Source organism: Quercus suber, unplaced genomic scaffold, assembly GCF_002906115.3.
Source record: "Quercus suber isolate HL8 unplaced genomic scaffold, Cork oak 2.0 scaffold_548, whole genome shotgun sequence".
Classification (NCBI taxonomy): domain Eukaryota; kingdom Viridiplantae; phylum Streptophyta; class Magnoliopsida; order Fagales; family Fagaceae; genus Quercus; species Quercus suber.
In genome coordinates this window covers 3,008-16,629 of record NW_027069996.1, presented here as the reverse complement: position 1 = coordinate 16,629, position 13,622 = coordinate 3,008, and the positions used below count along the sequence as shown (strand labels likewise).

General features: G+C 37.3%; 3 protein-coding genes across 3 annotated transcripts; all 3 read left to right on the top strand.

The window, feature by feature from the left end:
• The first annotated feature begins 3,138 nt into the window (after positions 1–3,138).
• LOC112020578 (mitochondrial uncoupling protein 4) lies at positions 3,139–4,546 on the top strand. The gene has a single exon (XM_065764272.1). It carries the CDS (start codon positions 3,397–3,399, stop codon positions 4,375–4,377), a length of 981 nt encoding a protein of 326 aa, XP_065620344.1. The 5' UTR covers positions 3,139–3,396; the 3' UTR covers positions 4,378–4,546.
• A 2,414-nt stretch (positions 4,547–6,960) lies between these two features.
• Positions 6,961–7,832, top strand: LOC112004992 (mitochondrial uncoupling protein 4). The gene has a single exon (XM_065764273.1). It carries the CDS (start codon positions 6,976–6,978, stop codon positions 7,759–7,761), a length of 786 nt encoding a protein of 261 aa, XP_065620345.1. The 5' UTR covers positions 6,961–6,975; the 3' UTR covers positions 7,762–7,832.
• A 1,060-nt stretch (positions 7,833–8,892) lies between these two features.
• On the top strand, positions 8,893–13,401 carry LOC112002887 (protein SWEETIE). The gene is made up of 9 exons (XM_065764271.1): positions 8,893–8,998; positions 9,487–9,584; positions 9,713–9,809; positions 9,900–10,044; positions 10,587–10,897; positions 10,992–11,123; positions 11,233–11,397; positions 11,477–11,602; positions 12,322–13,401. The coding sequence occupies exons 1-9, from the start codon at positions 8,927–8,929 to the stop codon at positions 13,051–13,053; spliced, it is 1,878 nt and encodes a 625-aa protein (XP_065620343.1). The 5' UTR covers positions 8,893–8,926; the 3' UTR covers positions 13,054–13,401.
• The last annotated feature ends 221 nt before the right edge of the window (positions 13,402–13,622 follow it).

Sequence of the window (13,622 nt, the reverse complement as noted above, 5' to 3'; positions counted from 1 at the left end):
GAATATATATCATGTTAGGGATCCAACCCGGTAGTTCAAACCTCTATAATATTGTTGCATATTCCTATCAGTTTCCTTCCCACCCCACCACCCCAAACTTTAAGCAAATTTAATTTGCATTGAAATTGACCACAACTTTTGACTTACTAATAATTGAATTTGTTGAAATGGATGATGGTCTCCATTTCACATTAACACGCACAAGAAAAATAAAGTAAGGGTGCTCTCTCGATGGTCAATTGGTCCTCTTAAAAATTTAAATGTCTTATTCAAGTGGTCTATAAGTTTATGAAATCTTGGAAGTGACAATTCAATAATAATGGTAATTTTTGTAGTATTTTATGTTTGTGGTTCGAACTTCACATCTACATTCACCCGTCCAGTATCCACCTTAAAAAAGTTTACAAAATCCTCAATCTAGCTACACCATGCCTGACAAAAGCATTAGCACGATTGTTTGTTTTCAATGGTGCACCTGTCTCAAGAAGTCAAGATAGATTTACTGTCATACTCCTATTATGAATTAATCTCATTGAAAAAAGTATCACTTTTCACTTGTCCTTTTAGACTTAAGTGACCATTCCTAATTTCCTCCCTCACTTCCCACTTTCCCCCACAACTTTCTTCCCCAGATAGGCCAAAGTATCCGACCAAATCCTGTAGATCTGCATCAAAAGTAACTATTATCTAATATGAGTTCGATCACAAAAATCAAGATTCCTAGTCTCTCTTGGTGGACATGAACTGGCATTTGCATTGTGCTTGCCCCAAAATTACATACCCCCAAAGATTATATTTCACGCGGAGAACAAAAATATTTGATAATTTTGTGCGTTGAGTGTATTTTAATTTTAGAGGTACACAGCTTATTTTGGGTTCTTTGTGTTGATCTTTTTCTAGAAATGTGCTGTTGGGCGGGTTTTAGTTAGCTGGCAAAGTGCTTGACGTTGTCTTAGTTTGATGATAAAGAGCACATTCATTAGAAAGCGAACACTATAGATTGAAATTTAATAAATAAAAAATTAATAATAACCATCAGAAACAAACGCCATAAGTTGAAAACGCTATAAAAAAATATTTTAAAATATCTTTAAAAAAAAGAAAAAAAAAAGGAGAGGAAATATGTTGTTGGATGGTACCAAAAGTTTATTCCCATAATTTATACATAAAATAATTATTACTTAGTCATATCTAAAGTAAAAATCCGAGGCATCTTCTAAATATTACAGTCTTGTATGCCATTTTATTCCTTTTCCACAAGTGGGAACAATTCTGAACATACATAGGAGAAGCTCTAGAAACTTTAAAGGGAAAAGAAAGAAAGTCAAAAAAATTGGGTAATTGATTTTCCATTCCACCCAATGGTGGGCTTGCTCTCGTCTACCAATATGGGCCACAAAAATGACAATTAGTGCTTTTGGACCGTATCTTATAAACTTGAGGTTGGAATGGGAGATGCTCCACTTATTTTTCCTCTCCTAACAATAATAATGGTTTCCCATTAACGCTAGGAAATGTGGCTTGAAAACTTCCACGAATGGATAAGTGTGATGTTGTTCAAATTTTGTCTCTATGTACCAAAAACACGAATCCTACACCACCCTCTTTAAAGATTTTTTTTAGTTATGAAGCATTCCCAACTAAGCCTCTTTGTCACATGCCCATCTAACCCTTTTTTTTCCCTCTTAAATTTATTTAAAATATTTTTTTTTTTCTTACAGAAAATTGAACGGCTAGATTGGTCACCCCCAATATTTGTATTGTTATGGAAAAAAAAAAAAAAAAAACGACAACAACAACAACAATTTGGATTAAACGAAGATTTTTTTAAAATTTTTAAACCTGCAGTGTTAGTTAAATGTGGATTTATACTTTTAACTTGTTTTGACTAGTTACAAGCTAGCCAATGCTGACTCCAACCAAATGGCTAGTCCGAAAGAAACAAAGTCTATTTCTCTATATATAACTAAATCCTATTGGAGTAAATAAAATATTTTAAAACAATTGACCAGAAGTTTACTTTAAATTCCTCAACGTCGAAGTAGAAGGTGGTTCTTTGAAAGTTATATAGGCAATCAATAACCTAAAGTCCAATAGAACTCAACTGGGTCATATTATAAATGATATTCAGAGAATTGGTGCTAGCATGCAAACTTGTAGTTTCAGTCATACACGTAGGGGGTAATAGGTTCGCCCACTTCCTTGCAAAGAGAGCAGTTCTAGCTGCTAGATACTAATGCGTGGTTAAAATAACTGCCACAAGACTTGATTGTCAGTTTGATTTATCTTAATAAAGTTGACTTACATTTTCCTTTAAAAAAAAAAAATCCATGATGTTATTAATAAAATGGTCAAACTTAAGCATGATTTATATTATGCTTTCCAATCAAATCTAAATACATAATTATATTAACTTTAATAATTGTTATTAAGCATATAGTCTATATGCTTCTAAAAAAAAATTCTATATGTTTTTGAAAGAACCGGAGTGGGGTCTACAATAATTCTAATACAAATTTGATTGAAAATAAGACTGAACAAATTCTAACACTTTGTGGAAGAACATATTCTGAAATTTCTAATTCAGGCCAAATTGACATTCTCATTAATTTAAGTTAGAAATTTATGGCGTGCAAGTAACACATTTCTCTTTTGGTTCTCAAAATGATTAATAGGCAATACCGAATTGGTCTTGGACTCCTAAAGCCCAATTGACCGTTTAATCATTCACTTGCCGGCCTTTTTCCTCCGTCTGTTTATTAAGACCAAAAAATAAAAATTTCTCATTACTTTTTAAACGTTTAGACTGGCTCCTATATAAAAATTTCTCATTACTTTTTAAACTTTTAGACTGGCTCCTATAATTTCGGATCCAGTTGGGTTCGGTCAATAAACACACGCTTATGACTCGTGAGTCACGAGTCATTACTGTGGACCTAACTTAGTAGTAACAACCAACAACATTTGATTTGGTTTCGTTGTAATAAAAAGTCTAGGGCATCACTTGGGTCCCCACCGAACGCGTTATAGTTCATTCTAAGACCCAGCTTGCGCCGTGGCCGCGTATCCAATTCCTTTTTTCTTTTTCTTTTTTCTTACTCTCTCTCTTCCCACAAAACCATATATATATACACTCCAACTCTCTTGGCCTCCAAACACAACAGAAACCCATTTTTCTCTTGCATCATATGTCTCAAAGACCTAGCGTTCCTCACTCCTCCACCATCGCCTTCGGCATCCATTCCCATCTCCTGGTCTCCAGTGAGATGAACCCCAGTTCCAACTGGTCCTAATTACACTCTTTGATTCCCATATCGGTATTCATCGTACCCAGTGCACAAAACTCTCGTCTAGACATTTCTAGAACACACGAAGTTCTCATTTTTACGTGCAATTATGGGTGTCAAGGGATTTGTCGAGGGTGGCATTGCATCCATTGTCGCAGGATGTTCCACTCACCCACTAGATCTAATCAAAGTCCGCATGCAACTCCAGGGTGAGAAAGTTCACGCGCCTAACCCACAGCCAATCCACAATCTCCGTCCGGCTTTCGCCTTCCACAACCTCCACGTCCCACACGCGCCATCCCTACCACTGCCGCCGCCGCCGCCTCCACGCGCTTCCGCGGGACCCATTTCCGTGGGCATGAAAATCGTCCAAACCGAAGGCCTCGCCGCCTTGTACTCCGGCGTCTCCGCCACCGTTCTCCGCCAAACACTCTACTCCACCACCAGAATGGGCCTCTACGACGTGCTCAAAACCAAGTGGGCCCACAAGGAAACGGGCCACCTCTCTCTGCCCCACAAAATCGGAGCCGGCTTGATAGCCGGCGCAATCGGCGCGGCCGTTGGGAACCCAGCCGACGTGGCGATGGTTCGAATGCAAGCCGATGGTCGGCTCCCGATGGCTCAGCGCCGAAACTACAAGGGCGTGACCGACGCTATCTCCCAAATGGCTAAGCAAGAAGGCGTGGCTAGCTTGTGGCGCGGCTCGGCTCTAACGGTAAACCGAGCCATGATCGTGACGGCTTCGCAGCTGGCCTCGTACGACCAGTTTAAGGAAATGATAATCGAGAACCACGTCATGAGCGACGGTCTCGGGACGCACGTGACGGCGAGTTTCGCGGCGGGTTTCGTGGCGTCCGTTGCGTCGAATCCGGTCGACGTGATCAAGACGCGTGTCATGAACATGAAGGTGGAGCCCGGGTCGGTCGCACCGTACAGTGGGGCCCTAGATTGTGCTCTGAAGACTGTGAGAGCTGAGGGACCCATGGCCCTTTATAAAGGGTTTATACCCACAATTTCTAGGCAGGGGCCTTTTACTGTGGTTCTGTTTGTGACACTTGAGCAAGTTAGGAAGTTGCTTAAGGAGTTTTGAAAACTTTATGGTTTTTTATTTATAAAAAAAAAAAATGATGTTGACGAAGAATGCAGGGAATTAGAGATCTACTACTATTACTACTTTGAATAAATCATATGATTTTTTATATCTATTTTTGTAGTAGAGGATTTTAAGGTTTATCAAATTGGATTGTCGTTTTAATATTTGTTATTTGAGTAATGCTGTGTTCTTTAATTAATAAAAATTTTGTACTTTTTGCAATTCTATTCTTTTGAATCTGGACTGCCTCAATTGTACATTAGGAAAAATTATCTTATGCAGGAGATGCTCTTTCCTTGGCAATGGTGGACGTTACCCCTCCAATCAAAGGCGGAGGGAGGGGCTTGGGTGTACACTAAAATTGTTTGAATAAATGTTAAGTAATGGCTCCCTTTCATTTTTTTTTTTTTTTAGAAAGTATAAACATTGTTTAATTTATTATTGTCTTCTTTATTTATCTTCTTTATTTATCTTTTAATATTGACTTTTTTTGTCATATATTAATCATTAATTTTAAGAGCATTTAAAGCAGAATTAAAGATATTAAAATATAAAACGTCAATATTAGTTTAGCCTTTTTTGTGAAAAAATTTTAGCTTTGCCACTAGTGCCAATTCACACTAACCACAATTAATTCTAAAGAATAATTGTCCCTTTTTTTTTTTCCTTATAGTTTAAATTCATTAGGTATCTATTCAAATTAAATTATTTTTTATTTTAAACACACATTGTTTAATTAAATTAGTGGAAATATTATTTCTAATGAAATATATATTCTCTAATTTACAGAAGGGAAAAAAAAAAAAACATAATTTTCATTTAAAACTTGAATTTATTTTTTTAAACAAAGTAAACTTGCAAAGAAAATTATTGGTAACTAGCTCCACAAGTTTTGAAATAGTTACTCATTGTTGAAACCTAGTTGTCATACATTTATTGGGTGCGTGACTACCAGTTACTGTTGAGGTGGTTCACTTAGTAAAATCATTTACATTATTTTATGGTTAACATATCCCATAAAATAAGGATCATGTTAATGAATGCTCTTAATTTATTTATTTTTTTATTTTTAAGGAACAAGACTTTAAATTCAATTAAACCAAGGCTGTTAAATCACCCTGTACAAGCTGGAGAATATCTGGTGGTACTTCATCCATCCAGACATTTATATTAGATGTCGAAATAGCCCTTCTAGCCAAACTATGGGCTACATTATTTCCTGTTCGACAAACATGAGTACAACTAAAATGAGAAAAAGCATTTGCTATCTATAATACATCAAAAATTAGGTGTCCATGTAAAGCAAGAGAAGGTTCGGGATTGGTTAAGTCCTTGTAAATGACTTCGGAATCTCCCTCAATGACGACTTGATTGATGCCCATATCCAAGGCGAATTCAGCTGCTCTTCGTGCTGCCAAAGCTTCAACCTGTGCGACTGTGGTTGGCAGAGGTATTTGCTGTGAAAGGGAGGCCAACACTACTCCTTCTGAGTTGCGGATGACCACGCTGATTCCAGCCCTGCCTTGTTCTTTGAAAATTGCTCCATCATAGTTGACTTTGAACTTTCCCACGTCAGGTGGCTTCCATCTAGTGTGCTTTCGGTGTAACTGCTTCGAAAAAATTGTTTGGGCTGATTGGAACTCCCTCTTCCATTCCCTTGCGAGTTGCAGAACCTAGTTCAGTGGGCACTGAGTCTCATTTGTGCGAGACTTGTTTCTGCGATCCTATAGCATCCACGCCATGTAGGCTATCAAAGTAGGGTCTTCGTCTTCCTCCAATGCACGACTGAAAATCTCCATTACTGTCTTTCCTTGCATCGTTAACAGCCAATGCCACTATTGATCCGTTGCCCAAATACCCTGCACATTAGAACAAAAAAATAAAGCATGTGAACAGTCCTCCATTTGTACCTTGCACTGATCACACAATGCATCAGCTGTGATTTTTCTACGATGCAGGTTTGCTTTGGTTAGGAGTGCTTCTCTACAGGAGCGCCAAACGAAGTTTTTGATCTTGTTTGGGATATCCAACTTCCACAATTTTTTCTAGCAACCAGAGGAGTGCGATGAGGGTTGTTGAATGAGTTGGCTTGTGCTATTCTCTTCAAAGAGGAACCTGTAACCTGAGTTCACCATGTACTGTCCATTCGATGTGAAAGGCCATAACAGAGTGTCACTTTGAGTATAGGAACTCAAAGGAATGTTTTTTATGATTTCGGCCTTTGTTTCGTTAAAGTAGTGATCAATAACTTCTTGCCTCCATCTTCGGGTGGATTGATTAATCAGGACTTCCACAGCTGAATTCTGTTGTCCAAATATCATTGGGGAAGTGACTTTTGGCTAATTTCTTGTTGGCAGCCAATTGTCTCCCCAAATTTTTATTTGTTTTCCATCTCCCACTCACCATAAAGCCCCTTTCAAGATCAACTCTCTCCCTTTTAGAATGCTCTTCCAAGCATATGAGGCAAAGGCAGAATCTTTCGCATCCAATACTATGCCATTGGGGAAAATTCTTGCCTTAAAAACTCTAAAGAAAAGAGAATTATCATCATGGAGCAATCTCCAAGAGAGTTTAGCCAACATTGCATCATTAAACATGGTAAGATCCTTAAAACCCACTCCTGCCCGATCTTTGTGCTTACACATCTCCTCCCATTTTGTCCAATGCGAAGCCCTCGCCGCCTTGTACTCTGACGTCTCCGCCACCGTGCTCCACCAAACACTCTACTCCACCACTAGAATGGGCCTCTACGACGTTCTTAAAACCAAGTGGGCCCACAAGGAAACGGGCCACCTCTCGCTGCCCCACAAAATCGGAGCTGGCTTGATAGCCGGCGCTATCGGCGCGGCCGTTGGGAACCCAGCCGACGTGGCGATGGTTCGAATGCAAGCCGACGGTCGGCTCCCGATGGCTCAGCGCCGAAACTACAAGGGCGTGACCGACGCTATCTCCCAAATGGCCAAGCAAGAAGGCGTGGCTAGCCTGTGGCGCGGCTCGGCTCTAACGGTAAACCGAGCCATGATCGTGACGGCTTCGCAGCTGGCCTCGTACGACCAGTTTAAGGAAATGATAATCGAGAACCACGTCATGAACGACGGTCTCGGGACGCACGTGACAGCGAGTTTCGCAGCGAGTTTCGTGGCGTCCGTTGCGTCGAATCCGGTCGACGTGATCAAGACGCGTGTCATGAACATGAAGGTGGAGCCCGGGTCGGTCGCACCGTACAGTGGGGCCCTAGATTGTGCTCTGAAGACTGTGAGAGCTGAGGGACCCATGGCCCTTTATAAAGGGTTTATACCCACAATTTCTAGGCAGGGGCCTTTTAGTGTGGTTCTGTTTGTGACACTTGAGCAAGTTAGGAAGTTGCTTAAGGAGTTTTGAAAATTTTATGGTTTTTTATTATTAAAAAAAAAACGATGTTGACGAAGAATACAGGGAATTAGAGGTCTATTACTACTACTATGATGAATAAATCATATGATTTTTTATATCAATTTTTCTAGTAGAGGATTTTCTAATAAATCATATGATTTTTGTACTTTTTGCAATTCTATTCTTTTGAATTTGGACTGCCTCAATCGTTAACTAGGAAAAATTATCTGATGCATTTGTCCTTTGAATCTGCCTCGATTGTCTTATTTATTTTTCTTTTAATATCGACTTTTTTGTCATATATAAATCATTAATTTTAGGAGCATTTAAAGCATAATTAAGGATATTAAAATATAAAGAGTCAATAGTAGTTTAGCCTTTTTTTAGAAAATTTTTTACCTCTACCACTAGTGCCAATTCACACTAACCACTAGAGGTGTGCAAAAAACCAACAAACCGAACAAACCGACTAAAACTGATTGAACTGTTGCCAAATTTTCAGTTCAGTTTCGGTTCTGTCAAAAAATATATATATATATATATGTTTTAATAAGTAATAAATTTTTATTTAAGAAAAGAAACCACCTCATGTACATAGGAATCTACACAAAAATAATTTCTGTATTTGAAATTTCTGCATGCCCTAAGCCTGTCTAAAATATGTCATGATTTGTTTGTGCCATGTAAAGAGTTAAGACCCCTCATGTCCTATGGTACTTGGTATATTCATAGATCTATGTGTTTGTGAGAAGTTGGAGAATGTAATGTCTCCCCATTGGACTATATTGTTGATTCTTTCCTCAATACATAAGTGTGATACATAGCAACAATAACAAATCAGTCCTTTTTGGGCTTTCCACTGGCTACTTTTAAAACCCTAAATTTGGATGCCTTGGCTAGTTTCATTACTGTGTAGAATGCATACAAATATGACATTCTGAATAATTAATTACTTTAACTGCTAGCCTTCATTTTGTGTGCCCTTAGAAAATGCGAGGTCATCAACTCACCTGGTTTTTGGGTCTCATGTCATGTTTCCTCTTTGCAACCTGTGCTTTGAATCAAATCTTACCAGGATGGATGGCTGCCTTCATATATTCAATCCTAGAATGACTCTTTATGTGCTTAAAATTATGGGATATATTCAAATGGATGCTTAAAATTTTTTTATTGCATGCAGGTGTTATCATACTGCACATACATGGATAATTCATTTAACAGTCTTGCAATATCTGTTCTATCACAGGTAAAGATTAATATGCATTTTCTTTTTGAAGTTAAAATTTACCAAAACCTCAAATAATACACATGGGGGCTACATTTACCAGTTGGTTCAGATTGTTTTCTTCTTGATTTGCCATTTTTTAGCTTTCAGAAATGTAAAGATGTGATCAGTATATAGTCCTACTATGTTTTCCAATTCTTATGCATAAATCCAGTTTACCATGAAACAAATGTTATTAACACCCATATCCACTTTCCAGATTTAGTTTTTTGTATTGATTTTTATAGATGGATTTACAGAGTATTGGCTTCTTCTTGTAACTTTGATGGACTCCTGTATGATTTGAACAGATGGGTGTTCTATAACAAAGTTATTTGTATATCTATAAACTGGTATATAGTTTTTATCTGTCTGAGATTTACTTCACAACTTTGATTTATTTGCATGTGTATGCCAACTTGGTTTTCAAGCAGAGGTGCTGAGTTATTTGTTTCATTTTCTTACAACAGATTGTGCAGAACTGCCCTGAAGAATTTCTTGAAGCAGAAAATTTTTCTTACATGACAATGGAACTTTGTTTGGCTTACCTCTTCAAAATGTTTCAATGGTAACCAATTTACCACGGAGATTGGATTTCATTTTAGTGTTTTCCTTTTGTTTTTTCTGGAAAAAATTTGATGAGTTGTATCCATAGAGATATCCTTGGCTAACTAGTTCCAACCTTTCTGAGCTCAGTACCAGTGCAACTTCACCAGATCAGCCAAACTGGGCGGAATTGATCTCAACATTACTTTTTACTGCAAAGACACTGTTGAAGCGTTTTGAAACTAAGGTAGGTTTCGTGTGTCCATGATTAAAATATTTTTTTAACTTTCTTAATTGTGGTCTGTGTTCCATCTTCTTACTGAGTTGCATGTCTCAGTTGCAGAAGCAGTTGGAATCAGTGGTGTTGGCATTTCTTTTAATCGGTTACAAGTGCATTAGAGAAGCCCCTACTGAATTATGCTTCTCCAAAGTTATTGATTTTGTCAAGTGCACTACTTTGTCATTGGAGAAACTTATTGGTGGTGAGCATTTCAAAGTTACAGATTTGACTCAATACTTAGTTTTATTTGCTACTAACTATATATGTCATTTTATCCTAACCTTTACAGCATTTAATTGTTAATTTTAGAATTGTAAGCTTTTTTTTTATTTTTAAAGTCAGTATAACAATATTAATAAGAATGATTTTACTCAATTACAGTTCGGGTTTTTAGTGACTATATTTCTTGGATATAGATGAAAACATTTTTTTTTCAGCTTGTTTCATAGTAAACCAGTTTAGAGTTTAAAACTTTTGATGCTTTAATCCTTCTATATGGAATATTGGGATTTTTTTTAAGGTTTAAGACAGATAAATGCAGTTCATCACGTGTCAGTTGGTGTGAAACATGCCAGTATTTTTTTGCTAGGCTCCAACATGCCAATCAAAGACATGAAGATGCATTGAATTACTACATTTGGTCTTGCATTTGTTCCACTGCATCAGTGCTTCTGCCTATTCTAATTAATTTGTTCTGGATGTGATTAAATTGTTATCTGAAGCATTTTAGCATTTGTGCTGCAGATAATTCAAAACTTGGTGACGATGGTATACTCCATCTCAGAACAGTTATTGGGACTTGTCTGGATGTGATTACTAATTTGACTACGGATTTCATTGAGGACATCCATCTGCTGGAGTATAAGAGATCTGACTTGCGAAAACTACATCAAATGAAAATTGCTTTCTCAATTGAACAAACTATATCATTTGCCAAGCTGGTTCATGAAATTGAAGGTCTTGACGAGAGTGAAGGCAGTGATCCTGTCTATTTTACGCTGTTCAAGTGTTGCAGTGAATGCATCCGAACATTACTCACTGATTCAAGTATACTGGTAAATAGATCTCTATGCATATAATATCTAGGTATGGTTGTAGGTGTTATGTAGACCTGTATGACAACAACTAATGGAATTTTCTTTCACACAGGTTCAAGCAATTGGTTTACAAGTGCTTAAAAGTAGTGTACAGAAAGGCACCATTGAAGACAGTGCTTTTGTAATATTTTTGGTTGGAGAGCATATTAGAGATATTTTCACCATAATCCAGCAGACATTAAAGGTCTTTTTTGTTGTTATTTTGCTTCTAAACCAAAGATTATGACACCTTCACTTGTTCAACTTCAGCTTCTTATCATTCTAACAGATTTGTGCTATGCTATTGATGACAGAAACCTCTAACCAAAGAATCAGTAACTATTGTCAGTGAGTGCTTGAGAATCTTAGTGCTCCTTCAGACACTGTCCAAAGGTAGTGAATCTCAGAGAAGTTTTATGAATTTGCTTTTTGAAGCCATCATCATGGTTTTCTTGGCAACAGAAGATGGAATTTCTAAGGTAATATGAATAAGAGGCTTCTAAAGTTGAACACAATTCTTTAATTTGATTTTTTTCTAATTATGTATGATTATTACAGGAAGTCGGTGACATAAGAAGCATCTCTGTAAAGCTTGTCTCTCACCTAGCTCAAATCCCTTCCTCAGCAGTTCACTTCAAGGATGTCCTGTTGTCAATGCCTCCCATGCACAGGCAGCAACTTCAGGTGCTCTTCTTGTTTTACGTACATCCGCACATATACATAGATACGTACATGCATAGATGTGTATGTATATACACATACCTTCATATGCATATATAATACGTGGGAGTGTGTTACATACACATACATCGACAAATTTATCCATGTATCTATATATTTGATAACAAGGAAATAGGAAAAAGAAAAAAATCCCAAGGTTTGATCCCAATTTCAAATTGAATCACAAATTTGAACAAATAATAGTAAAGACAGATAAAAAAAAGTAACAAGCACAATAATTTCATGGTTCAGCACAGTAAGATCAAATAAACTATACTCAATAAGAATTATATTGCTCAACCTCTCAGTCACTCACTTTGGAGAACTCTTATGTTTTCTATTACCCATATGGCTTGCATTGCTCACACATGGGTTTCTTTCAACCCTAAAGAAACTATTAAGCTGCTATTAAAAGAAACCCATTTCATGTTCTTTTAAGAAACCCATTTGTGGTAGTGAGACAATTTTAGAGTTAGTATGGTATATGATAGAATAGAATAGCCGAAACAAATACATGTGGCTGACTTTGATTAGTCTGTTGAGGATCTATAATCGATTCCAGAATTTTGGGACTAAGGCATGGTTGTTGTATGTTATCTGGTAGAGATGTTAATTTCTTTATGACAGACTTTGCCCATGCCTATTGAGGAAGTTTCTATTTGACTTCCCATTTCTGTTTTCAGGGGGTTATTCGTGCTTCTGTTACACAAGATCATGATGCAACACAAATGAAGGCTGTGACACCATCATTAGAGATAAAATTACCAATTTTGACAGATGGAAGTAGGGAAAAACAATCCCCACCATTGGCCACCACGATACACTCGGATAGCATGGAAGAGGATGATGAGGATGACTGGGATAATTTCCAGTCTTTTCCTGCGTCTACAAATCCAGCTGGAAATGACTCAAAAGTAGAGAGTGTTGCAAAAGACCCTGGCCTGGTTCAAAATTCTTCTGATCTGAAAAATAATACTGGAAGTGATGACTTTCAAGAATGCTCTACTTCCCAACCTCACAACAATGTGAAAGAGATCAACAATGCAGAGAATCAAGAGGCTGGTGAAGAAGTCATATCTGATAGGCCTGGCAGTCCGGTGTCTCTGCAGAGTGATGCACCAAGTGGCGGAATTGGGATGCATGAAGCCTGTGATTTCCAAACTAACGATAGTATTAAGCCATGTGATGATCAGCCTGAGGAAAAAGAGGAAGTGGTTCAAAGCCAAGAGAGAGATGAAACAGTAGTTTCAAGCCACGAGAATGAACAAATATCATCAGATCTTCAACATGAGGTGAGAAATGAGAACCCAGATAACAATGTTGATCAGATATTAGTAGATTCTCTGCCTCTTGAAGACATTTCTAATGAAACTCATGGAGAAGGAAATCGAGAAAATGAAGAGAAAACCACATGAAGATGCCAGAAAGAAAATGATGGCTGAAAATAATAGCAGTGACCACTGGCAACAAGAGACGAGGTGTATGAAATTATTAAGTTGCGAAATTGTAGCTTTTCTCTTACTCCCTGCACGGCACAACTAATTTTTTAAGGTGTAAACAAAAGATTATTTGTCTGATATGGAGGAAGCCTCCGTTTAGTTAAAAATATAAGAGTACGCCGGCTAAAAAGGACGAGGAAGTTTGAACTTTAAATGCATTAGTTGTTTTATTATTAAGAGAATTAGTATAGCGAACTCAATATTGAACTAAAGCATGTTTTACCTTTTAAACAATTTGTGAGAGAGGGAGTCCGTTTTATTCAATTTTCTCTACGTTTTCTTCTAATTTTTATGGTAGATAAATATGATGGTATATCACCAACTACACGACCTGTAACCCATAAAAACAAGAAAAATACCACTATAAATAACCGAGGTATACCAACTGAATGAGGACTAGATACACGAGTAGAAACCCCTTAGAGCTGTCCTTTATTTTTTTGCATATTTTTATCATATATTCCCCCCGTATAACACACAAATTA